General features: G+C 42.0%; 1 protein-coding gene and 1 long non-coding RNA gene across 4 annotated transcripts in view; one reads left to right on the top strand and one right to left on the bottom strand.

Moving 5' to 3' along the window:
• The window catches only part of LOC128124748 (uncharacterized), a 47,081-nt gene that overhangs the window by 16,248 nt on the left and 2,901 nt on the right, over window positions 1-27,932 (bottom strand). Inside the window, exons 2-4 of one of the 2 annotated variants that reach the window (XR_008222953.1) lie at window positions 20,136-20,232; window positions 18,306-18,406; window positions 17,151-17,756 (exon numbers count right to left, since the gene is read on the bottom strand). This is a non-coding gene — a long non-coding RNA (uncharacterized LOC128124748). Of the gene's footprint in view, window positions 1-17,150; window positions 17,757-18,305; window positions 18,407-20,135; window positions 20,233-27,932 lie in introns of those variants that run through there. The other variant, XR_008222954.1, reaches the window with a different exon arrangement.
• LOC128124745 (vomeronasal type-2 receptor 26-like) lies at window positions 16-25,953 on the top strand. 2 transcript variants are annotated; one of them, XM_052761362.1, is made up of 6 exons: window positions 16-224; window positions 9,618-9,909; window positions 14,002-14,799; window positions 16,883-17,092; window positions 21,794-21,917; window positions 24,810-25,953. In XM_052761362.1, the coding sequence occupies exons 1-6, from the start codon at window positions 16-18 to the stop codon at window positions 25,784-25,786; spliced, it is 2,610 nt and encodes an 869-aa protein (XP_052617322.1). In that variant the 3' UTR covers window positions 25,787-25,953. The 2 variants fall into 2 exon arrangements, with proteins under 2 accessions (XP_052617322.1, XP_052617321.1); XM_052761361.1 differs by having other exon boundaries at window positions 16,883-17,122.

Raw genomic sequence — 27,932 nt, 5'->3', positions numbered from 1 at the left:
TGACCCCCAGCAGGCATGTGGCTGTGTACTCTTCTTCCTGTTCTCTTTGGCTGTCTCTCTGGGTCTGCCTTTTCTGCACCAAGATCCTGGCTGTTGCCAAGGCAGAGGCCTCACTTTGACCGTCCTGGAGATGTAATAGTGGGGGGCAGCTTCTCCATCTTTTACCTCTCTATTGGTAACCTGTCTGACTTCACTGCCCCACCATCTGGACTTGTGGCTTCAGGGTAAGTGCTGGATGTGGTATAGGAATCTCTGAAATCCAGAAGCAGCTTTACAAGCTTGTGTGAAGTCTTTGATAAGGGTTGATTCTCATAATCTGAGATAGATGGTCACCACTTTTCTCTGTGTATATATGCACTAGTTCTGTTTTTCTCCTTTTACATCACTTCTGTGTGTCTGTCTTTCTTGTTTGTACCAGATTAAAGTATAGGCTGCTCATGTACTGGCTGTAATGTATGTGCTCCAAAGGCCAGAGGGTGATTCTTGATTCTTTTGTATATCCTTGGTTCCCAATGTAGTGTCTAGGTAGGTGTGGTTGTTGAGTGCGTTAATGTGTTAATAATAGATTTTTCATTATTAGCCTCCCAGATTCTTCTGTACTATATTCCTTTTGCTTGTTATTTTTCTAAGCCTCCTAAGCCTCTAACTCACTAGGTAGTCAAAGATGACCTTGAATTTCTGATCCCCCTGCCTCTACCTTCTGAGTGCTGAGATTATTGGATCATATCACCAACTCAGTTCCTTAGGTGCTGGAGATCAAACTTATGACCTGAGCCATCCACAGTCCCACTTTAGGATATTTTTGTCCCAGCTTTTCCAAGACACTGTTGTATGCATTAGTATTCAAAACAAGCATTTGGGATATTATTTGATTTTTAAATGTTTGTATTTAGCTTTATTGCTTTTTAATTGCTGCAATGACTGAGCATAGGGTGTATGGCTGCACTCCTGCCTTCAGGAAGCTGAGGCAGGAGCATTATTAGTTACAGGCAAGACTGTGTTATGTAATGAGACCTGAGTCATAAAGAGTTGGTAAGAGAGTTTTCTAAACTAAGTACCATCATTTTTTGTTTCTTCTTTTCATTTTTATTAAGACATTTTCTATTTACTTTATATACCAACCACAGATTCCCATCTCTTCCATCTTCCCATCCCCTAGCCATCCCTCCCAAGCCACTGCCCCCATTCCCATATTTTCCAAATCAAGGTCTCCCATGGGGAGTCAGCAGAGGCTGGCACACTCAGCTGAGCCAGCTCCAAGCCCCTCCCAGCTGCACCAAGACTGTGCAAGTTGTCACACCCTAGGCACTGGGCTCCAAAAGCCTGCCCATGCACCAGGGAGCAGGTCCTGATACCTCTGCCTGGTGTCCCCTAAATAGTTCACGCTAAACAACTGTCTCCCGTATTCAGAGGGCCTCGTCCAGTCCTATGGTGGTTCCATGGATATTAGTCCACAGTTCACGGGTTTCCCATAGTGTGACTGGTCATCTCTGCACATTTTCCCATCATAATCTTGACGTCCCCTGCCCACAGAATCCCTCCTCTCTGTATATGATTGGATTCCTGAGCTCAGCCTGGTGCCTGGACGTGGATCTCTGCATCTGCTTCCATCAGTCACTGGATAAAGTTAGGGTTTTCACTAGACCAGTCACCAGAGTAGACCAGACCAGGTACCCTCTCAGTCATTGCCAGTAGTCCAGGGTGGGGTCATCCTTGTGGATTCCTGAGAGCTTGCCCGGCACTCTGCCTCTTCCTATTCCCATGATGTCTTCATTTATCATGATATCTCTTTCCTTGCTCTACCAATCTGTGCCTGTTCGAGCTCGATCCACCCATTTCATTATGTTGTCAACCCCCATTCTTTACCCTTCATTATCACCCCCCCACTCCCAGTTTGCTCATGTAGATTTCATCTATTTCTCTTTCCCTGGGATATCTATGTGTCTTTCTTAGGGTCCCTCCTTGTTAGCTAGACTCTGGAGCTGTGGGATGTAGTTGGGTTATCCTTTGTCTTACATCTACTATCCACTTATGAGTGAGTATATACTATGTTTGTATTTATGAGTCTGGGTTACCTCACTCAGGATGATATTTTCTAGTTCCATCCATTTGCCTGCAAATTTCATGATATCATTGTTTTTTACTGCTGAGTAGTACTCCATTGTGTATATGTACCACGTTTTCTTTATGCATTCTTCAGTTGAGGGACATCTAGGTTGTTTCTAGGTTCTTGCTATTACAAATAATGCTGATATGAACATAGTTGAGCATGTGTCTTTGTGTTTAGATTGAGCATTCCTTGGGTATATGCCCAAGAGTGGTATAGCTAGTTCTTGAAGAAGACTTATTCTCAATTTTCTGAGAAGCTGCCATACTGATTTCCAAAGTGGCTGTACAAGTTTGCATTCCCACCAACAGTGGAGGGTTGTTCCCCCTATGAAGACATAAGCTGTCTTCAGTGTTTTTGTGTAAGGTGTAAGGTGGTATCTCAGAGTTGTTTTGATTTGCATTTCCCTGATGACTAAGGATATTGAGCAATTCCTTAAATGTCTTTTAGTCATTTGACATTCTTCTGTTGAAAATTCTCTGTTAAGCTCTGTAGCCTATTTTTTTTTTTTTTTTTTTTTGGTTTTTCGAGACAGGGTTTCTCTGTGTAGTTTTGCGCCTTTCCTGGAACTCACTTGGTAGTCCAGCCTGGCCTCGAACTCACAGAGATCCGCCTGGCTCTGCCTCCCGAGTGCTGGGATTAAAGGCGTGCGCCACCACCGCCCGGCTCCTATTTTTTTTTTAATTGGAATGTTCAGTATTTTGAAGTCTAGTTTTTTGAGTTCTTCATCTATTTTGGAGATCAGCTCTTTGATCTGGGGTTGGTGAAGATCTTTTCCCATTCTGTAGGCTGTTGTTTTGTCTTATTGACCATGTCCTTTGCTCTACAAATGCTTCTCAGTTCAGGAGGTCCCATTTGTTAATTGTTTCTTTCAGTGTCTGTGCTACTGTTGTTATATTTAGGAAGTGGTCTCCTGTGCCTATGCATTCAACTACTTCCTATTTTCTCTCCTATCAAGTTCAGTGTAACTGGATTTATGTTGAGGTCTTTGATCCACTTGCATGGCGACAGATATGGATCTGTTTACAATCTTCTGTTTATTGACATCCAGTTATGCCAGCACCATTTGTTGAAGATGCTTTCTTCTTTCCATTGTACAGTTTTGGCCTCTTTGTTGAAAGTCATATATTCATAGGTGTGTACTTTAATGTCAGGGTCTTCAGTTTGATTCCATTGGTCCACATCTTGGTATTTATGCCAGCACTGTTGCTAGAGTTTTCCTGCCTGGCCCACAGTCAGGACAAATTTCTCTCACCTGCCAGTCCCAGAGCCGCTCAAACCCGACCAAGTAAACACAGAGACTTATATTGGTTACAAACTGTATGGCCGTGGCAGGCTTCTTGCTAACTGTTCTTACAGCTTAAATTAATCCATTTCCATTCATCTATACCTTGCCACATGGCTCGTGGCTTACCGGCATCTTCACATGCTGTTTGTCATCATGGCGGCTGGCAGTGTCTCTCTGACTCAGCCTTCCACTTCCCAGCTTTATTCTCCTCCTTGTCCCGCCTACACTTCCTGCCTAGCCAATGGCCAATCAGTGTTTTATTTATTGACTAATTAGCAACACATTTGCCATACAGAACACCCCACAGCACAGCACCAAGCTGTTTATATTACTATAGCTCTATAGTAGAGCTTGAGGTCAGGGATGGTGATGCCTCCAGAGGTTGCTTTATTTTACAGGATTCTTTTAGCTATCCTAGGTGTTTTTTCCATATAAAGTTAAGTATTGTTCTTTCCAAGTCTGTGAAGAATTGAGTTGGGATTTTGATGGGTATTGCATTGAATCTGTACATAGCTTTTGGTAAGATTGCCATTTTTACTGTGTTAATCCTACCTATCCATGAGCATGGGAGATATTTCCATTTTCTGATATCTTCTTCGATTTCTTTCTTTAGAGACTTAAAATCTTATCATACAGGTCTTTTACTTGCTCAGTTACAGTTACCCCCAAGGTATTTTATATTATTTGTGGCTATTACAAAGGGTGATGTTTCTTTGGTTTCTTTCTCAGCCCATTTATCATTTGTATATAGGAGGGCTACTGATTTTTTTGAATTAATCTTGTATCCTGCCACCTTAATGAAGGAGTTTATCAGCTGTAGGAGTTCCCTGGTAGAATTTTTGGGGTCACTAATGTATACTATCATATCATCTGCAAAAAGGGAAAATTTGACTTCTTCGTTTCTAATTTGTATCCCCTTGATCTTCTTTTGTTGTCTTATTGCTCTAGCTAGAACTTCAAGTACTATATTGAGTAAGTATGGGGAGAGTGGACTGCCTTGTCTTGTTCCTGATTTTAGTGGAATTGCTTTGAGTTTCTCTCCATTTAACTTGGTTGTTGCTGTTGGCTTGCTGTAAATTGCCTTTATTATGTTTAGGTGTGTTCCTTTTATTCCTGATCTCTCTAAAATCTTTGCAATGAAGGGGTATTGGATTTTGTTGAAGGCTTTTTCAGCATCTAATGAGACGATCATGGGTTTTTTTCTTTCAGTTTGCTTATATGGTGTATTACATTGACAGATTTTTGTATGTTGAACCATCCTTGCCTCCCTGGGATGAAGCCTACTTGGTCATGGTGGATAATTTTTTTGATGTGTTCCTGGATTCGGTTAGCCAGTATTTTATTGAGTATTTTTGCATCAATGTTCATGAGGAAGATTGGTCTGTAGTTCTCTTTCTTTGTTGCATCTTTGTGTGGTTTGGGTATCAGGGTAACTTTAGCCTCATAAAAAGAGTTTGGTAATGTTCTTCTGTTTCTATTGTGTGGAACAATTTGAAGATTATTGGTATTAGCTCTTCTTTGAAAATCTGGTAGACTTCTGCACTGAAACCATCTGGTCCTGGGCATTTTTTCATTGGGAGACTTTTAATGATTGTTTCTATTTCCTTAGGGGTTATTGGTCTATTTAAATAGTTTATATGGTCTTGATTTAACTTTGTTATGTGGTACCTATCTAGAAAAATGTCCATTTTTTTCAGATTTTTCCAATTTTGTGGAGTACAGGTTTTTGAAGTACCACCTTATGATTCTCTGGATTTCCTCATTGTCTGTTGTTATGTCTCCATTTTCATTTCTCACTTTGTTAATTTGAATGCTTTCTCTCTGCTTTTTGGTTAGTTTGGATAAGGTCTTGTCTATCTTGTTGATGTTCTCAAGGAACCAACTTGTCCTTTCATTGATTCTTTGTATTGTTCTCTTTATTTCTATTTTATTGATTTCAGCCCTCAATTCGATTGTTTCCTTCCTTTGTTTCTCCTGGGTGAGTTTGCTTCTTTTTATTCTAGAGCTTTCAGGTGTGCTGTTAAGTCACTATTGTGAGATTTCTCCAACTTCTTTATGTGGACATTTAGTGCTATGAATTTTCCTCTTAGCACTGCTTTCATGGTTTCCTATAAGTTTGGGTATGTTGTACATTCGTTTTCATTGAATTTTAGGAAATCTGTAATTTCTTTCTTTATTTGTCCTTGATACATTGGTGATTCCATTGGGCATTATTCAGTTTCCATGAGATTGTAGGCTTTCTGTAATTTTCATTGTTGTTGAAATGTAACTTTATTCTATGGTAGTCTGATAAGATACAGGAGGTTATTCCAATTTTTTTGTATCTGTTGGGATTTGCTTTGCGACCAAGCATGTGGTCAGTTTTAGAGGAGGTTCCATGGGGTGCTGAGAAGAAGGTATATTCTTTTGTGTTTGGGTGGAATATTCTGTAGGTATCTATTAAGTCCATTTGAGTCATAGTGTCTGTTAGTTCCCTTATTTCTCTGTTAAGTTTCTGCCTGGTAGACCTGTTTATTGGTGAGAGTGGGGTGTTGAAGTCTCCCACTACTAGTGTATGAGGTTTGATGGGCGATTTTTGCTTTTGTAATGTTTCTTTTACAAATGTGGGTGCCCTTGCATTTGGGGCATAAATATTCAGAATTGAGACTTCATTTTGTCGGATTTTCCCTGTGATAAATATGTAATGTCCTTCCTGATCTCTTTTGATTGATTTTAGTTTGAAGTCTATTTTATTAGATATTAGAATAGCCACACCAGATTGCTTCTTAAATCCATTTGATTGGAAAGTCTTTTCCCAGCTTTTTATTCTGACATAGTGTCTGTCTTTGAAGTTGAGGTATGTTTTTTTTATGCAGCAGAAGGGTGGATCTTGTTTTCATATCCATTCTGTTAGCCTGTGTCTTTTTATAGATGAGTTAAGACCATTGATATTAATGGATATTAATGACCAGTTATTGTGAATTCCTGTTATTTTTTGGTGGTAGTGTTATATGTTTCCCTTCTCTGGTATTCATTGGTGTGGGACTATCTATTGCCTGTGTCTTCATGGGTGTATCTAACTTCCTTATGTTGGATTTTTCTTTCTAGTGCTTTCTATAGGGCTGGCTTTGTGGAAAGATATTGTTTAAATCTGGTTTTATCATGGAATATTTTGTTTGCTCCATCTATGTTGATTGACAGTTTTGCTGGGTGTAATATTTGGCATCCATGGTCTCTTAGTGTCTGTATATTGTCTGTCCAGGACCTTCTGGCTTTTAGATTCACCATTGAGAAATCAGGTGTTATTCTTATGGGTCTGCCTTTATATGCATGTTACTTGGCCTTTTTTCCTTTGCAGCTCTTAATATTTTTCTTTATTCTGTATGTTTAGTGGTTTGATTATTATGTGGTGAGGGGACTATGTTTTGAATCCAGTCTATTTGTTGTTCTGTAAGCTTCATGTATCTTTATAGGCATTTCCTTATTTAGGTTGGGAAAGTTTTCTTCTATGATTTTATTGAATATAATTTTCTGTGCCATTGAGTTGGTATTCTTCTCCTTCTTTTATTCCTATTATTCTTAGGTTTGGTCTTTTCATGGTGTCCCAAATTTCTTGGACATTTTGGGTCACAACTTTGTTGGTTTTAGTGTTTTCTTTGACTGATGAATCTATTTCCTCTATCGTACCTTTAATGCCAGAGATTCTCTCTTCCATCTCTTGCATTCTGTTGGTTATGCTTGCATCTGTAGTTCCTGTTCATTTACTCAAATTTTCCACTTCCATCATTTCCTCAGTTTATTTCTTATTTATTGTCTCTATTTCGTTTTTCAAATCTTGAACTATATCTCTCACTTGTTCAATTGCTTTTTCTTGACTTTCTTTAGGGGATATACTGATTTCTTGCATTTTTTTGTTTGCCTTTTCCTCTAATTATTTAAGGGAATTTTTCATTTCCTCTTTAAACATCTCTATCATCTTCTTAAAGTTTTTTTTAAGATCGATTTCTTCTGTTTCTTCAGTGTTGGGATGTTTAGGTCTTGCTGATGTAGGTTCTGATAGAGCAATATTGGTTTTTATGTTGTTGACTATATTTTTACACTGGCGTCTACCCCATCTCTTTCTCCACTTGGTCTAAGCGGTGTCTGTGTCTTAGGGAGCATCTCTTGGTCCAGTGGGAGCTCTTGGTCTAGTCGATGCTGATGGATTCTTCATCTCAGGGAGCAACTGTTAGTCCAATTGGCGATTGTGGGCTCTGTCTTAGGGAGTAGCTGAAATCTCTTAGTCCAGTCTGGTGCTGGGAGGCTCTGACTACCATCATTTTATAATCAGCTACATATGCAAAAGATTTTCACTACTGATTTTTCACCTTTATCATGATTTATATTACTTCTTTTGAGACAGTATCCTACTTTGTGCTCTGACTAGTCTGGAACTCCTTGTGCAGTTCATACTAGCCTTGAAACTCAGGATTACAAGCATAGGCCAACACAGTGGCCACAATGGCTTATCCTTGAGGTTTTTTGAGAGAAGGTCTTACTGTGTAGATGATGCTAGTCTAGAACTCACTATCTTCCTGCCTCCATAAGCTGATTTCTGGAATCACAGATGTGTGCCACTATACCTGGATCCCATATTGTTTTTTAAGAAAATGCGTAGTAATTGTATGTATGTATTGGGTACAAAGATGTATTTTAATGAACATTTACAATATAGAATATTTCATTAACTCACTAACAAACCCATCACATTGCATACTTATGTTTTGGTGATGTGAACATTTAAAATCCAACCTGGGAATTGGAGACCGGAGAATCTGTAAGTGAAGCTCTTAGGTTCTGGGGACATTTCTGTGTTGGTGACTTGTCTGCTGTGCAAGCCTGAAGACCTGAGATTGAATTTCCAGCACCCATGTGAAAGCCCAGCATGTTGAGAATCTGTAACCCTGGTTAGGAACAGTGAGACAGGCAGATTTCAAAGGTCACTAGCTGGCCAGTCTTACTGAATGGATGAGGTCCAGGTTCAGTGATATAACCTGTCTCAGAAAATAAGGTGAAGAGGGGCCCTTGAGATGCCTTAAGGGGTAAAATGCTTGGCATGCAAGCTTTATAGATGACCTAAGCCCTCTCTGAAACCCACGTAAATGAGGGAGGAAAGAATTGACTCAAAAGGTGTTTCCTGACCTCCATATGTTGTAGCATATTTTGGTCTGCTGACACATCATATACACACATGCACACAGAATAATGTTTTTTAAAGGTGGAGAAGCAATTGTGAAAGATATCCTGACATCCCATCAGCCATTCCCCACCTTGGGGATATACCCATGCACACACATAATAACTCTGCCACACACAAACACACACACACACACACACACACACACACACACACACACACACACACACACAAACACACACCCATGCTTGAAGACACTCACTTTGTAGACCTGGCTGGTCTTGAACCCACAAAGATTCACCTGTCTCAGGCTTCCCAGTTCTGGGATTAAAGGTGTGTGCCACCACCACCAGGCTGTGACCAGGGCTATCTGTGTGGTTGCAGATTTGGAACTGTCCTTGGAGCTTGGTGGGTTCACTTGTTGGGTACATGACTGAAGACAATGAGTGTCTTCTTCACAAAATACATTAGCTGACAATAGTTCAGCAGGGAAGAGTAGGGCCACACAAGGAATTTTCCAGTGCATGATTGGCTGCTGACAGGCTCACAGGTCTGCAATATCTGAGTCATGTCCTAAAGACAGCATTTCACATCTCTTCTCCCTGTATTCTGGGTTTTGGGTTCAGTACTTCTGAAATAGATGTTAGTTACTATAAATTGTAACCAGTCATACAATGTAATAGATTTTTACTTTGTTTTCATGACACAGAGTTTCTTTATGTACGTTTGGTAGCTGAGTCTGGCTATGTAATCCATGCTGGTCTCTAACTCAGGAAATCCACCTGCTTCTGTATCCTGAGTGCTGGGATTAAACAGGTGTACTACCACACCAGATTATATAATACATCCTTACTTATCCCTCCTGTCTTCTTAAACTGTCCCCTCTGATTACTGTCTCCACGTTCCTTCTGGCTTCCCTTTATGTATTCTGAACTGTGCTCCTCTGCACATCTGTGTGCAAGATTTGAGGAGATGTAGGATTTACATGTATCCCTTGAGTCACTGTGTTTATTCTTGTTCCATTTATCCCATCATGGATGATGAATGTGGGCTTCTCTTTCCCTCAGAGTTTCCAACTGGGGCTACCGGGTGGCCCAGAGTTTCGTCTTTGCCATCGAGGAGATTAATAGGAGTGCTCACTTGTTGCCCAATGTGACCCTGGGCTTCTCTATTCGAAACTCTGGGGACACAGTGCATGGAGCCCTCCATGAGACAATGAGCTTTCTCACGAGGCAGCAGGAGCCCATCCCCAACTACACATGCCAGCATGGCTCTCCTCAGGCTGCCTTGGTTGGGGACACGCGGTCATCCCTGTCTGTCTCCATGGCCAGACTTCTGGGACTGTACAAGTTTCCCCAGGTGAGTTGCTGAAAGTCTTCTTCCTTTATGATTACTAGTGCAATCCCTTACTGATGATAGTGAAAACAGTGGTGATGGTCACAGTAGTGAGCAGCTCTACTGTGCAATCCCTTACTGATGGTAGTGAAAACAGTGGTGATGGTCACAGTAGTGAGCAGCTCTAATGTGGAGCCAGGTTTTTGCAAATATTCTCTATGTCCAAAATGGTTCTCCTACAAGTGTAGAAATGTTGGAGAGAACTATCCTCCCTCTCATTGATGAGGAAACTTAGACAAACTTTTTAAAAAATATCTTTTTAAAAATTTACTTTTTATTTATTTATTTATATTTTAATTTTATAATTTGATTTAATTTTACTTATCAGCCACGGATTCCCCGGTCCTCTCTACTCCTACCCCCCCACCCTTCCTCCCAGGCCATCCCCCATTCCCATCTCCTCCAGGGCAAGGACTCCCCTGGGGATTCATCTCAACCTGGTAGATTCAGACCAGGCAGGTCCAGTCCCCTCCTCCCAGGCTGAGCAAAGTGTCCCTGCATAAGCCCCAGGTTCCAAACAGCCAGCTCATGCACTAAGGACAGGTCCCAGTCCCACTGCCTGGGGGCCTCCCTAACAGTTCAAGCTAATCAGCTGTCTCACTTATCCAGAGGGCCTGATCCAGTTGGGGGCTCCTCAGCTATTGGTTCATAGTCCATGTGTTTCCACTAGTTTGGCTATTTGTCCCTCCTCTTTCTCGCCGATTGGACTCCTGGAGCTCTAAGAAATGGGCTATAGAGCTAAAGGATTTACTTATTTTTATTTTTTATGTATGTGTGTTTTGGTTTTATGTATACGTATGTATTACATGTGTGCCTAGAGCCCATAGAAATCTGAAGAGGGCATTGGATTTCTTACAACGCCATTAAAGAACTAACCATTTGATCAGGTCAGAGCCCTTAGGATTCGATCACTTCCCACAGCCCATTGGCTGGGAACTGTGTCCCCAACATGTGAACCTTCCTGTAACATCGCAGATTCAAACCATAATAGTCACTTCAGGGGCTGGGATGTGGCTCTGTTGCTAGAGCACTTGTCCAGCACACACAAGGCCCTGGTTCTAAACTCTAGTGTTCCTGTAATATAGCAGTCAGAAGGTGGAAACAGGAGGATCCAGTGTGCCATGTTATCCTTAGCTATATAGTGAGATTGAGGCTAGCCTTGGCTAGTTGAGACCCCTTCTCAACATATATATATATATATATATATATATATATATATATATATATGTGTGTGTGTGTGTGTGTGTGTGTGTGTGTGTGTGTGTGTGTGTTTGTGTGTGTACACACACACATGTATACATACATACACAAATGTATATGTATATTCATGCTGTACATTAACATAAGTATTGTATGAAGATTCTGATTTAAATCCATTTGCTTTTCACTATGAAGTCTCTAAATTCGGGGAAATTCCAGTCTCTTGGAATGTCTCACATTTGTTAATTTTTTTTGTAAGAAGGGGTTTCCCCTGTCCCTTGAAACTGAATGGTGTAATCCACAGAACTGTATCCAAGGACTTACCTATCACCACTTTAGTGTATATTCTCACTGAAGTGCTTCTGAACTTGAGGTTTCTGTAAAGTTTATAATTTTGTTTCTTGAGACACAGAGTCTTACCCTGAAGACCTAGGTGCCTTAGAACTCACTATGTAGACCAGGCTGGCCTTGAAATTGCAGATACATTCTCATGCCTCAGCCTTCCAAATGTTACATTACAGGTGTGTTTCACCATGCCCCGCTGTAAGGCAGGATTATTTTTTTTTTGAAATTATGGCATAATCAATGTATGTGTATGTGTTTCCATGAGTGTATGCTTCTCTCTCTCTCTCTCTGTCTCTCTGTCTCTCTCTCTACATCTATGTGCATGCAGGAGTGTGTGTGTGTGTGTGTGTGTGTGTGTGTGTGTGTGTGTGTGTGTGTGTGTGTGTGTAAGTGTATGAAGCTCTGTATCGTTGTGGAGGCCATTAGAGGCCATCTGGTGGCCTACTTCATCAGTCTCTACCTATCACTTTGAGGCAGAATCTCTCCCTTAACCTAGGGCCCATGTTTCCTTGGCTAGGGTGGAAGAAAGTAAGTTCTATCTATCCTCCTATGTGCACCCTTCTTGGAGCTGAGGTTACAGCCATGAAAGGAGCACCAAACTTGTTATGTGGGTACTGGGATCTGAGCTCCTATCCTTATGATTTTGCAGCCAGTGCTTTTAACCACTGAGGCATCTTTCCATCCCATCTCATTTAGGGATATTTTAATGATTAGAAACTTCATTTCTTACTCTGAGTATGATGACATACACAACAGAAAGCTTCATTTATGTCATTGGTGGTGGTGTGTGTGTGTATGTTGAGACACCAATTCTCCATGTAACCCAGGCAGCCCGGAACTCTAGTTCCTTTTTTTTGTGATTCCTAAGTGCTGTGAAATATCGTGACCGGAGCAGAAACTTGATATATTGAACTTACCTTAAGAACTTCTAGTTTTTGAACTTGTTGGGCTGCCTGATAAGATTTAGTTTAATTTGAATTTCAGGAACTGGAGAGATGTTTCAGAGGTTAAGAGTACTCACTGGCTGCTCTTCTAGTGGATCCAAATTCAATTCCCAGCACCCACATGGGGACTCACAGTCATCTGTAGCTCCATTTCCAGCAATGGGGCTCCTTCTGTCCTCCAAGGACACCAGACACACATGTGGTGCACATCATACAATCAAAACATTCATGCATGGAAAAGAGTAAATATTTGAATATCAATGTAACAATGAATTATTTACAGTCAAACTTATTCTCAATATTTCCATTAAACTATAATTTGTCATTAGTTAAAAATGTATGTGTAATTGGATATGTTTATAAAAATGATCATTGTTTGTAATCAAACTTAACTGAATATCTTCTGTTTTATTGGAGAGCCTGGCAGGACCACCTGCATGAGATTGAGTCAGCCTTATCACTGAATATGAACCAACAAGATGCTAGGGCCTCTGTGTTAAGACAATAAAACTTTTACAGATCTTGTAGTGGTAGGAGAAGGGTTTGCATTCACACCCTGAGGCTGAGAGCCACATTCTGAGCCCCTCAAAACAAACACAGACACAGATTCCCCAATCGTCACATCTCCAAGAACTCTCTCTTTTGAGAACATGGTACCATCTCTTCCTTGACAACATGTCAAACCAGACTCCTATTTGTCTGAAAACTGGAAAATCTCACAATGGTGGTGTGATAAGAGCCGATTGTTATTCTTGCAGGTTGGTTCCTATCAGGAACTGACTGTTTCATACCAGGGAGAGTGAGATGGCTGATGGGGTAAAGCTGCTAGCCAAGCATGATGACGTGAGATTCGGCCTCTGTGATCGACATGGTGGAAGAAGAGACCCAGTTCCCACAATTTGTCTTCTGACCTCTATACATGTACTATCCCACCATACACCACACCACACACACAGACACACAGACAGACACACACACACACACACACACACACACACACACACTCGGAATTTCAAAAGAAGAATATAACAGTTGGTTGCAAAGCAGAGAGTCATACCAATCCAAGCCGAGGTGCAAGAATGAAATATTAGGGGGCAGGTGAAGGACAGATGCTGAGAGCAGAGGAGGTAAAGCTATGGTTCTGGGCTTCATTCCAAAAGCCACAGGGCTGTGTCAGGGATGATCAGCCAGTGAGGGGCACACAGCTGCCTATAGAACCAGCACAATTCTCAAATCAGGATGCTCAAGTCCTTCCCTGAAAATTATTTATGTTTTAAAATTTAATACACATTCATGTGTATGTAAATGTCTGTGTGAATCTATGCTACAGATGCAGGAGGAAGCCAGAAGAGGGTATCAGATTTCCTGGAGCTGAGTTACAGGACAATGTGAGCAACCTGATGTGGGTACTAGGAAATGAACTTGGGTATTCTCCAAGAACAATAAGGGCTCTTAACTGCAGAAGCATGTGTCCATCCTCTTCCTTCCCCCATTTAAACCAGACAATCAGCCCATGCTTAAGTCCAGATCTCATACATTTTGTTATCACCTTGCTCTTCCTTGACAGGTCAGTTACTCATCCTCACTACCCAGCCTCAGTGACAAGATCCAGTTCCCATCTTTCCTGCGAACCGTAACTAGTGACCTCATATCCTCCCTTGCAGTGACTCAGCTGATAATTCACTTTCAGTGGTCCTGGGTGATCATTCTGGCCTATGATGATGACTTTGGGCAGCAGGCCAGCTCTCTGGCCACTCAGGAGCTGAGCACAGCTGGTGTGTGCATTGAGTACACCCTCCATGTTCCTTCCCATGAGTCCCTGGGGAAGATTGAAGAGATTGTCCAGAATATGCAAAAATCCACAGCTAGGGTTGTTCTAGTTTTCCTAAGCAGTTCCAATTTCCAGCCCATCCTGTATGGCTTACTGGCTGTCCCTGTCTCAGGCCAGGTCTGGGTCAGCAAGAACATTCTTCACATGGTGCTCACCATCACCATTCCAGGCATTTCCCAGGTACTGCACAGCACATTTGGCCTTCTGTATCACAGCAGCAGGGCAATTGGCTTCCCTGAGTTCCTTGCTCACCTCCGGCCCAGCCAGACCCCCGAAGACATGTTTATAAAGAAGTTTTGGGAGTTCACCTTTGATTGTACATGGCCCCACCAGAGCAGCACAATGACAGAGGGTGTCCAGTTGTGCTCAGGGAATGAGAGTCTGAAAAACAAGCAGCATCCTTTCCCAGAAGTGAGTAAAATTGATGCTGCTTACACAGCTGTCTACAGCATTGCTCATGCCCTGCAAGACATGATAACCCATGGGCACCAGCATGGGAAAGTAACCAACTCTCAGGATGTCCAACCCTGGCAGGTGAGAGAGGCATGTGGAGTGGGTGATTCAGGTATGTTTGGGGAAGAGGACATTGGTTCCAACTAGAGTATAGAGGTGAAGCTGACTGTATGCTCCAGCAAGGATGCCTCATACTTGCAACTGAGAGGAATCTTAGAAGGAGCAGTGGACAAGGATTCCATGCTATGTGTGTGATCTCAGATAAGTTCTGTCCATGTGGCTTGCCTAACTTTGCAAATACAGGATGCCTAGTAAAATTAATATTTCAGATAACAGTAAATAGATTTTTTAGTGTCACAAATTTAATTTTTGGTAAACAGTTGATGACTTTTAGCATAGGCATGCTGCAAAATCAGAATTTCAAACAGATATCCAATGCCATTTATTTATTTTTTATTTTTTTGATATATGGTACAAGTATGTGGGCACATGTGTGTGGGCATGGAGACACATGTTGTGGGGAGCACACTCATGTGTACAATATATGGGAAGGCCTAGGATGATGAGGAATCATCTTTCAATCCTCTTCTATCTTGCTTTGGGGCAGAGTCTTTCACTCAAACCCAGAACTTGTTGATGTGTTGAGTCTTGCTAGCCATCTTGGTCTGGGCATCTCCTGTCTCCACCTTCTGAGGATGTAAGTAGAGATTGGCTGCCACATCCACCTGACATTTACATGCATCCTGGAGATTTGAAGGCTGATACTCAAGTGTTGATGACTAGTTTTTTAATCACGGAGCCATCTCCTAAGCCCTTATTTATTTTTCTATTTTAAGAATATTGATAATTTCATACATTTATCTATATATTTTGGCCATTTTGCCCTGAGTCTTTATCTGTCTTTAAATTTGTCTGAAGTCTGTCTGTCTATCCATCCATCATCCATCCATCCATCCATCCATCCATATATCTATCTATCAATCTATATATCTGTTTATCTTTTCCAAGGCACTCAGGGTAGAAAAGGTCCCAATTGGTAAGAGGACCCCTGGAAGACACGTTGCTCACTGATGAGGTAAACAGTGAGAATCATTGCCAAGGAGGGGGTATGGTTTCATTACCGAAACTCAGATGACCTGAGTTTCCTGTATGTGCCTGGTGAAGATACATATGGTTGTAAACCAGAAGGAGAGTGATAGTTGTTGGCATTCTGGCTGTGGGTGACAGATTAAAATTTATAGGAAGCCAGGCTTGGAGGCCCATGCCTGTCATCCTAGCACACAGGATATTGAGGCCAACTGGGACTACAAAGCAAGATCCTGCCACAAAATTAAAATATGTGAGTGTTGCAATGTCTGTGTGTAATCTATAATGAAGATATAAAGTAAGTTGTGTGAGGAGCTGAAAGGCTATAAACATTCTCTTGGTATGGAAATATGTGAGTTCCAGACAAGAGGATGAGAAGTCTCACCATGGGTAGAAGTGATTGCATTGCAGATGGCAGGGACAGCATGTGTCAAGACCCTAGAATGGAGCAAATAGAAGAGCATCATGGGCGGGACTGATGAATAATGGGAGACTGTTGGGAGTGAATGGGTGGTCTAGGTGGGCTGGGGCCAGTCTGTGGAAGTCCTGCTAGGATTTGGAGTCTACTGAGTGTGATGGGAAGACTGAGGACAGTAGTGCACAGCCAAATGAGACCCTGGAGCAGGAACCACATTGTCAGGTTTTTGGGTTTAATTTTAAGGCTATTGAGATGGCTCATTGGGTAAAGGCACTTGTCTCCAAGCATAAGTTGGATTCTGAGTCCCCCATGGCAGCAGGAGAGAACATTCCTGAGAGTTGTTCTCTCGATTACACAATATGAGTGAGCTACACACACACACACACACACACACACACACACACACACACACACACACACACACTGTACTAGGTTTAAAATTATCTTGATTAAATATTATGTATTATTACTTTATTAAAGCTAAAACATATTTGGAAGTCCCTGAAAATATCACAGGTCTGTGATCTTCCCCATGCCCAATGGGACCAGTCCATGGTTGAAGTGACTCTGTACCATTGCAGAGGTGAATGGTATATGCTATTTTGGACAAGACTCCAGACCTGCCCTGGTTGGTGTATAATGTCTCCCTTCTGTTTTCAGCTGCTTCAAGCCCTCAGGAAGGTGCACTTCAAGACTCCTGATGGAAGCGAAATTATATTTGATGCTAATGGAGATTTGGTGACAAAATTTGACATTCTCCAAGGGCAGAAGACCCCTGAGGGTGTATTTCACTTGGTCCATGTAGGCACGATAGACCCTCAAGTCTCTTTGGGGAACAAAATGAAGTTCCATTTGATGGAGGATCTTCATGTGAGTTGCCTGAATGCAGAGATGACTCTTGTCCAAGTATGTTAAGATCACAGGGAAATTCCAAGTCCAGGATTCCTCATCTCCATTTGTGCATGAAGTAGATGTAGCCCTAGATTGGGCCAGTCAGGGATAACTGGCTATGCTGTTTACCTCATAAGAGATCTTTCTCTGCATGATCTTGATTCACAAACCAAAATGAAAATATAAAAGCTGGTATTCGGAGATGGCTCAGTGGTTAAAGTATTTTGTATGCAAGTACAAGAACCAGACTTTGGATCTCCAGAACACTTGTACACGATGAGTGGCCAGTGTGTTCCACCTGTAATTTCAGTCTTGGAAGGTGGAGAAAAGGAGATTCACAAAGCAAACTTGCTAGTAAGACTAGTCATATCACTGAAGTTTGGGTTTTACTTTGAGCCTCTGCCTTAATGAACATAGTGGAAAAGCAGTTGAGGATGATTCCCAACTTTAACCTTGGGCCTCCACATATACTTGTCCATTCAAGAACATGAACCCACATGGATGTATAAGTGCACATACAAATATTTACACCACATACACATATAAAAATAATGTTGGGGAGAACATAAAAGACGTAGAAAATAGAATGAGTATCTGCAGCTGGTGCTCCCTTGGAAGTATTTTCAGTGTCTGTGTTCAGGACCTGCTCTGAGAAGAGGATGATAGTGACTTACTTTCCCATGGTCTATCTGGGACATAGACTCAACAGACACTCAGTGTACTTGTTGTGTTAATATTTTTTCACCCACTATGACAAATACCTGAGACACAGTTTGAAGTGAGGAAAAGTTTTAATTGCCTCTTGGTTTGAGAGATTCAAGTTCAGATATATCCATTTTTTTGTGTGTATGTGTGCTTGAGGCAGTATGTCATGCGTGGCAGCAGGCATGTGTGGTGGAAGAGGTTGCTCCATTCATAGGGCACAGGTAGGGAATGTGGGGAGCCAGATTGATTAGATAGGTAAACAAGTTACATCTTACCAGTGCATAGCCCCAGTGTCCCACTAATCCTAACTAGATCCCATGTTCTATTTCCAATATGTAGAATAATTAGTCAAATTATTAATCCACTGAGGAATTAATACATTGATTATGTCAGAGGCATTGTCTTACTTAGGGTTTCTATTGCTGTGAGGAGACATCATGACCACAATATCTCTTATAAAATAAAAGCATTTAATGAGGTGGCTTACGTTTTCCCAGGTTTACTTGGTCCATTATCATCCTTATGGGACATGGTGGCATGCAGGCAGAACTGGTGCTCGAGAAGGAGCCGAGAGTCCTACGTCTCGACCTGTAGGCAACAGGAAGTGAACTGGGTCACTGGGTGTGACTTGAGCACAGATGAGACCTTGTAGTCCATCTCTAGTGTCACACTTCCTCCAACAAGGCCACACCTACTCCAACAAATCCACATCTCCTAATAGTGCCACTTCCAATGAGCTTATAGAGGCCTATTATGTTCAGACCACCATATTTCACTCCTTACCCCTCTATGCTTGTAAAATTATCATAATGCAAGTGCATTGAGTCCAATTTCCAAAATTCTCACTGTCTATCATAGTTGAAACAATGTTTAAATGTCCAAAGTTCAAAGTCTCTTTTGAGATTCATGCAGTCTCTTAACTATAATCCCCTATAAAATCAAAGTTAAAAAAAACAGATCACATTCTTCCAACATATAATGGCACAGGATGTACTTTATTGCTCCAAATGAATAAAAGGGAGCATGGTGAGGAAATAGTGGACCAAAGCAGGACAGGTGACCAGGTGGGAAAGCTCTAAACTGCATATTTATGTCAGTTGTTAATACGTTCCTCAAACTCCAACTCCTTTCATCTATGTTAACTGCAACACACTTCTCTCTCTTGGGCTGGTTCCACTCCCTGTTAGTAGCTCTCAGCAGCGGGTATCCCACGGCTCTGGCATTTCCAACATCTTGGGAACTTCAAGGCAATTCAGGCTTCATCTTCAAAGCTTCAAGCAATGACCTCTTTAGGCCTCCATTCAGGGACTTCCTGGACACATGACTTGCCTCAGCAGCTTTCCATAGTCTCAGAGGCAATTTCCATAACACTTTTCTTCTAGCCTAAGAGCCAGAACCACATAGCCAAACTGCCAAGTTCTGTTGCTTACTGGTACTGGAACATGGCCCTCTCATTCAATTACATGTTTATCGCTTTCTGTTTTTGATGTTTTCCTTCACTGCCCAAGCTTGGCTGTCCTGAAACTGGATCTGTAGACTAGGCTGGCCTCAAAGTCAGATACACCTGCATCTGCCTTCTGATTTCTGGGACTAAAGTTGTGCACCACATACCTGACTTTAAGCTTTTCTTTAATTCCTTTTCACAAGTTGGAAATTTAGCTGAGAGGGATCTTGCCCTGTGGTCACCAATCCCCTTATTCCATTTCTTAATCTGTTTATCACCTTGAACACAGGACGTAGCTCCATTCCAGGTCCTGGTGTTCCTTTTCTCCTCAAACTATACATATTTCATATTTTTCCTGGCTCAGCTTGTTCCTTTTCGTTATAAATCTTTCTTAGAGTTAACACTAACAACCACAGGACACAGTCTATATTTGGCTATATTGAAATTTCTTCTGCCAATGGAATTAATCCAAAACTCTTCATTTTAGCCTCAGGCAGATTATTTGGACAAGAGCAAAAAGCAATCACACTCTTCAACTAATTATCAAAAGAACAATCTCTAGGTCACACATTAGTATTCTTCTCTTCTGAAACTTCTTGAGCAATGCCTACTGTTCATCTAATCACACTTAGCACCTCGGTCTCTGTGCTCCTACTAGAATGGGCCAGTAAGCACCACTTAAAACTTTCTACTGCTTTTCTAATCGACTTTCCCATGATCCATATTTATTCAAACAATAACATGATCAGGCCTATCACTTTAATACCCCAATCCCAGTAATCATTTTCTGTCTTAGGCTTTCTATTGCTGTGAAGAGACATCATGACCATGACATCTCTTATAAAGGAAAAACATTTAATTTGGGTGGCTTACATTTTCAGAGGTTTAATCCATTACCATCTTGGTGCAGCATGGTGGCTTGCAGGCAGACATGATGCTGGAGAAGGAGCTGAAAGTCCTACATCTTGACCTACAGGCAACAGGAAGTGAACTGGGTCACTGGGCATGGTCTAGCATATATAATACCCCAATGCCCACCCCCATAATGACACACTTCCTCCAACAAGGCCACACCTACTCCAGAAAGCCACATCTCCTGATAGTGCCACTCCCTATGAGTTTATGGGGGCCAATTACATTCAAACCACCACAGGCATCAAGATCCAATCATTCTTTAAATACCCACTGCCACATAACCAGTGGTCCAACACAGGAGACTTTGGGAAACATTTGAGGTTCAAGCCCAGACATTTACTATCACAATCAGAAGTAGTGTTGAGATAGTTATGTCTATGTGTGGAGTCTGGTGCATAGAAATGCCTCAGCTGCCTAATACCAGTGTACATAGAGTTCTCTCCTCTACAACTTGATCTAACTTTGTTCTGGTGGCATCTCCCGTCAATGGTGGCCTTAAGGCTTTCCACATGAGAATGAGGTTCCCTTTCTTATATTTCTCAAGCATAAAGGACACATGCTATGTGTTCCAAGGACTTCTTTGAAGAACCTTTCAATGGCCTTGATCATGGGAGGGTTTTCTGCTGTCTTCTGATGTGCCAGTGATGTCAGTATACCACACTTCCATCTTCCTAATCCTTCCCTGGAGGTAGAGCTCTGCTAAGAAAAACTGAGTCATCCTTGGCAGGTCCAAGGTAAAGGAGAGGATGATTAAAGTGTGGTGTGAATGTGTGTGTGTGTGTGTGTGTGTGTGTGTGTGTGTGTGTGTGTGTGTGTGTGTGTGTGTATGTGTCTGTGTGTGTTGAGGGAGTCAGTACTTAAATTTTTCTCTTATTGAAGCCGGATGATATTTTATTATTAGGGTTTAAGTGAAAAATCGCAGTGTAGTCAAACTGTAAATCTTAACAGCTTCACATGGGAGATGGAGAAAAGTAAGAGAGACTATCATGTCTTCTGAGTTAAACTTGGAGTACATCAAGCAGCCCCAAGGTTGTGGAGAGCTTCAGAGAAAGAAATTGAAAGCCATGAACATCAAGGAAATCATGTCCAGGCTGCCAATACTTAAAATCCTTTTCAAAGATTTTTTTGCATATATGGAATTTTCCCTGCATGCATTTTTGTGTACTGTTGTGTGTGCCTGGTGTCTGTTCAGGCCAGAAGAGGACACTGGATCCTCTGGAACTGGAGTTACAGTGTGAGCTGCTATTTGGGGGCTTGGAATTGAACCCTGCTCTTCTGAAAGATCAGCCTGCACTTTTAACCACTGAGCCTTCTCTCCTGTCCCAATACCTTTAATTGTTGGTATAGGATTCCCAGAGGGACTGGAAAGACAACATATCCAACTGTTTAGCTATGTTTTTGAATCCCTTAGTCAAGTAAGTCAGATGTAGTCATTCCTATACACCATTCAAAGGTACCTCTCCAGTCTGGAATCTGATGGGATAGATATTTTTTCTGACAGTCATCTATGTCATCTAGAGTTATGTGAGGAAACTGTTCTGTTCTGGTTCTCAGGCTGAGGTCAAGCATCTGTATTCCTGGAGAGTCCTTGGTGACACTATGCTCACTGTTACTAGGTGCCCAGCTCTGTCTGCAGTGAAAGCTGCCTTCCAGGGTTCAGCCAAGTGCCCAGGCTGGGAGTCCCCCACTGCTGTTTTGATTGCAGTCCCTGCCCTGAGGGACAGTTTGCAGACCAAAGAGGTAAGGACATGTGGAGCTGGAATCTGAGGGTCAAGAGGGCACTGTGAGCCTCCTGTACGTGTCCTTTGTCTTTGTTACTGTTCTACTGCTGTGAAGAGACATAATGACCAAGGCAGGTTCTAAAAGAAAAGCATTTAACTGGGGCCTTATTTAGAGTATCAAAGGGTAAGTCCATGACAATCATGGTAGGAAGCATGGCATGAAGCAGGCAGGCATGGCACTTCAGCAGTAGCTGAGATCTTACCTTCTGATCTACAGGTACCTGGCTGGCAGAGAGGTGGAGAGTGTGCCTAGTGTGGGAATTTGAACTTTCAAAGACCACCCTCATTGACACCCTTCATCCAACAAGGCTACAACTCCCAATCCATCCCAACAGTCCACCAACTATGAACCAAACATTCAAATAATGAGACTGTGGGTTATTTACAGTCAAATCACCACATCCATCCAGTGAAATATTGCAGTCTTTGCTTTTCTGTGGACACCAGCCAGAACCCTAATCTTACAGCTGTTCTTAGTTACATGCTTTGTTGAGACAGACAAGTGAACTACCCATAATTGGGGTGTAGAATGAATACTCCCCTAGCAAACACTGCACATCCTTGGCCTCCAATCAAGAATCAGCTACTTCCAGAATCTTCTAGTAGTCCTGTAACAGACCCCTGGCTTTTGCTCACACTGATGAATTTCACTTGCTTTTTAAACCTCTTGTAAGTGGAAATGAATGGTAAATGTTCTTTTGTGATTTTCTTCCTCCTATATATTAGTGGGGTTCATTCCAGAGGTTGAATGGCAGCAGACCACCACATTCCATACTGTTTGAGCTGCAGAACTTATTCCTTCACCATTCTGAAAGCAGGAAATGCAAAGCAAAATTATCATCAGGGTTCGTGTTGTGTGTGGCCTCACTCTTGCCCTGACACAGTCATCCCCTCACTGTGTGCTCTCATTTCATCGTGTGTGTGTGTGTGTGTGTGTGTGTGTGTGTGTGTGTGTGTGTGTGTGTGTGTGTGTGTGTTGTATCCTCTTGTTTTTGGTGTGTGGTTTGATTTTGAGACAGTGTCTCACCCACAGCCATGGCTGGCTCGTCACTCCTCATGTTGACCAGTCGTCCCCAAACTGATAGAAATCTACCTGCCTCTGTCCCTCAAGTACTGAGATTGAAGTCATTCCAGACACACCCAGCCCCAATTCCCTCTTCTTAACAGGATAGCAGCCCTGTTGGAAATAGGGACTAATTCTAACCTGGGGACACCATTTAAACTTTATTACATCATCTCCAGTTTCCTTATGGCAAAGTATGTCCCATTTTGAGGTGCTTAGAGACAGGACTTGAAGAAATGAATTTTGGGGGCACAGCTCAGTGTTAAACCCTTTTAATTTGACTAGTTACTGATACTCTTGGAAAGAAATGAACCATTAAAAACTCACAGAGGCCGGGCGGTGGTGGCGCACGCCTTTAATCCCAGCACTTGGGAGGCAGAGCCAGGTGGATCTCTGTGAGTTCGAGGCCAGCCTGGTCTCCAAAGCGAGTTCCAGGAAAGGCGCAAAGCTACACAGAGAAACCCTGTCTCGAAAAACCAAAAAAAAAAAAAAAAAAAAAACTCACAGAGGAGACAGGTTGTACTGGCACATTCCTATAATCTCAGCACTCAGGAGGCAGAGGCAGGAGGGACTTTGGGGATTTTGGTCTGCCAGTATAGTCAACTCAGTGATGTTCAGGTTCAGTGAGAGATCCTGTCTTAAAACCTAAGGTAAAAAGGGGGCTGAGGAGATGCATCAACAGTTAGGAACACCCACATGGTGGCTCACAAACCCATGTACCTCCAGTTTCAAGGAACTGATGGCAAATTCCGAGTTCTGCAGGCACCAGGCATGCACATGATTTCCATACCTAGGTATAGACAAAACAGTCAAGAAGTAAAATAAAATAAGGAATTACAAAATAATAAGCTTCAGAGTCTGGTGAAATGGTTCACCAGTTAAAGTATTCCTTGTCAACCCTGACAGTGTGAGTTCAGTTCCTGGGACCCACATGGAGGAAGGTGAGCACCAAATTCCTGACAGTTGTCCTGACCTCCACGTGCACACCTTGGCAGGTCTGAGCCCATGCACACATACACGCACCAAAATATACAAATAAGTTTGATTAGAAAAATAAGGAAGGGGAAGTGGTTGAGCAATAATATCTGATGATAATGTCTGGTCTTGACAAGAATGTGCATCCACTTACATGTATGTGTGCACACCCAAACCTGCACATACACAAACTCACACAATTTAGGTAGAGTGGTACAGGCCTCTAATCACAGCACTTGAGAGGATGTGGAAGAAGTCTCAGGAGTTGAAGATCATCCTCTGCTATTCAACAAGTTCAAGGACAGCCTGAGTTACACGAGACACTGTTTGAAGACCAAAAAAAACCTCCTCACATAAAACAGATACTAACTGTGAATTTTTTCTCTGTTTCTCTGCCTCTAATATCAGCCATTCCAGCCCTCATCACCAGGAATAATTTATAAATACATGACTTGATGGAAAGGCTGTAAGAGCAGTTAGTGCTTGGGAGGCCTTTCTTCAGAGCTGGTGCAGTTCATATTGTGTTGTAGAAATGATGTCTGTCACTTTGCACACCTTTGGCGCAGGTAGGAGGGCCTTACACCTGCCTCAACAGAATGTGCCAGGCTCTGCTGACTTCCCTTGGGAGACCTTGCCTAGCAGGAGGTGGTCTTAGGGAGTGGGTTGGGGAGGGGGTTGGGGGTAAGGAGGAGGGAGGACAGGAGAATCTGTGAGTGATATGTAGGATGCATGGAAAATTTCTTAATTCAAAAAATAAATAATAAAAAACACCTTAAAAAAAGAAAATAAATGTTGTCTGTGTGTCTCCCATAGACATGAAGAGCTGTCTTCTGTGCCCCAAGGAGCAGTACTCGAGCCACACGAGAGACCGTTGCCTGCCCAGGACAGAGATCTTCCTGGCCTTTGAGGAACCTCTGGGATTCATGCTGGCTTTGGTGACACTCTTCCTGGCTGGTCTGGCTGTCCTGGTTCTGGGAGTGTTCCTGAAGCACAGAGACAGCCCTGTAGTCAGGGCAAACAACAGAAGTCTCAGCTACTTACTCCTGCTCTCTCTTTGCCTCTGTGCCCTGTGTGCCTTGCTGTTCCTTGGGCGACCCAGTGTCTTGACATGTCTCCTCCGTCAGACCACCTTTGCTGTGGTGTTCACAGTGGCCGTGTCCTCTGTTCTGGCCAAGACTCTCACAGTGGTCTTGGCCTTCAGGGTCACCAGGCCAGGGGACAGGATCCGGGTATGCCTGAGTCCTGGGGCTTCCACCTCAGTGGTTCTCATTGCTTCCTTCATGCAGGTTGTTCTTTGTGGGGTCTGGCTGGCCACCTCTCCACCATTTCCAGACAGGGATATGGTCTCAGAGCCCCAGCACATTGTCATCCAGTGCCAGGAGAGTTCTGGCACCATCTTCTTCTGTGTGCTGGGCTACTTGGGTTTCCTGGCAGTGGGTACCTTCTCTGTGGCTTTTCTGGCCAGGGACCTGCCAGATGTCTTCAATGAGACTAAGTTCCTGACCTTCAGCATGCTGCTCTTCTGCAGTGTCTGGACAGCCTTCCTGCCCCTGTACCACAGTGCCCGGGGCAAGTCCACTGTGGCTGTAGAGATCTTCTCCATCCTGGCCTCCACTGCTGGCCTTCTGGGTGGCATCTTTATTCCCAAGTGCTACATCATTTTACTGAAACCAGAGAGGAACACCGCTGCCTGGCTAAGGCAAGGTCACCAGGCACATCAGGAGAGGCAGAGTGAGATGCTCCAGGGAAGGTGTGTCCCCAGATCCGCACCACAAAGCTTCATGTCCTAGTCCTGGGGGGTGTCACCAGGACCACCCATGTGATTTTGTCTCACTGTTTTTGTGTGGTTCAAAGGTATTTAAAATATAGATCAAGATTAAAGTGAGATACTTTCAACAAAACACTCTTGATTATTGGGTTGACAGTGGCCACATAGATGGTTATTTTCTATTCTATCTCTATGTATTGCTAAAATTTATCACAATTAAGACAGTTAGAAAGGAGATCTGGCAAGGTGGCTCTATGGGTACAACCTTGGTTTGATTCCCAGGACCCAGATGTTGGATGGAGAGAACTGACACCACTAGTTGTTGTGTGACCTCTGCTCTCCAACTGTAGCACCCCCCATAGGTGTACACAGTCAATATAAATGCAAAATTGTCACAAGGGTGATGAATTGATGACAGTGTCAAGGGTTGCTAAGGATGTGAGGAATTGACAGGCAGACCATTTATCTCTTTTGTTTTGTTTTGTTTTGTTTTGAGAGAAACAGTACTGGGGATTGAACCTTTCACTGACAATTCTTTCACAGACCTACTTTGTGATTCAGCAACCCTATTCTTTTATATATATATATATATATATATATATATATATATATATATACACACACACACATACATACACACATATATATATACATATATATATACACACATATATATGTATATATATATACATATATATATCTAAAAAATGAAAACATGTCTTCTAGGACTGCAAATGAATCTTCAGAGATTCATTGTTTTTGTACTAAAAGTTCAAACAATATAAATGTTACGGTTAATGAATATTTGGTATGGTTTACTCATCCCTAGGATATTATTTGGTAATAAGAAATAAATATAAAAAGAAATAGAATACCATTTAATATCTGGTTAAACACTGAGAATATTACATTGTGTTAAAGGATACAGACAATGAATATAATATATTTTAATATTCCTTTTTATGAAATATCCTGAAGAATTAAATCCATAGGAACATATATCTGTCTAGTGGTTTCTTGAGGTTTGTTGAGGGTAAATTGGAGGCGATGAGTATAAAATATGTAGTATTTCTAGGGTCTACTGAAGATGTAAAATTTGTTTGGTGGGGTTCTAGAGGTAGCTCAATGGTTCAGAGCACTCACCCCTCCTCCAGAGGCCTCAGTTTGGTTGCCAGAACTCACGTCAGGCCACTCACAGCCACCTGTAATTCCAGATCCAGGGGATCCAACACCCTGGTCTCTGTGTGCACCTGCACTCATAATACACCCCATGCTTAATTAAAAAATGACTTGGTAATGGTTGTAAGACTCCAGAATATGCTAATGACCACTAAATTGTCATCTCCTTTTGTTTATTTATTTGGGACAGGCTCTTTCCACATCAACCAGGCTGGCTTCAAACTTGTAGCAATCCTGCTTCAGCGTCCTGAGTGTGCTCCCACACCTGGTAGGTCGCATAATGTAAATGGATGAATTGTACACTATGTCAATTTTGTCTCAATAAAGCTCTTATTAAAAAAGAATTATCCATCAATTACAGAGTGTTAACTTCCCATATATTTATTATTTCTAAGAAAAAAATCAAACGATTGAAATTGGAAGTTAAATAACTATAGGTTGAAATGTCAATGAACTGGGGGTATTGCTGTTTTATTTTATTTACTTCTTTTTAATTGTATATACTTATTGATTGGTGTGCATGTTTCTGTTCATGTTTTTGGACATGCAAGTCCCAAAACACTATGTGGAGGTCAGAGGGTAAGTTTCAGAAGTTAGTTCTCTCCTCCAACCAGTGGAGACCTTGAGATTTCATGAATGTCGTCAGGCTGCCTTTACTTGCTAAGGAGCTGAGCCATTGTTTAGGCTCTATTTTTGACTTCAATATGGGGATTATGGTCATTTTAAAAAATTATACTTATTTGTTGAAATAATGTTGTTTGGAATTTATCTTTTTACTTGAATGTATCTATTGTTTGTATTGTGTGTGTGTGTGTGTGTGTGTGTGTGTGTGTGTGTGTGTGTGTGTGTGTGATGGCTTCCATGTGGAGTCAGAGGACAACTTTGTAGAGTTGGTCCTCTCCTTCTACCTCTATGTGGGTTCTTGGGACCACACACAAATCATCAAGTTTTTTATCAAGTCAATTTACCTGAAAACCATCTTCTGCATT

The sequence above is a fragment of the Peromyscus californicus genome, unplaced genomic scaffold (assembly GCF_007827085.1).
Source record: "Peromyscus californicus insignis strain IS unplaced genomic scaffold, ASM782708v3 Scaffold_4__1_contigs__length_199733344, whole genome shotgun sequence".
In the NCBI taxonomy this organism is placed as follows: Eukaryota; Metazoa; Chordata; class Mammalia; order Rodentia; family Cricetidae; genus Peromyscus; species Peromyscus californicus.
This window is presented reverse-complemented; position numbering and strand designations above follow the sequence as displayed.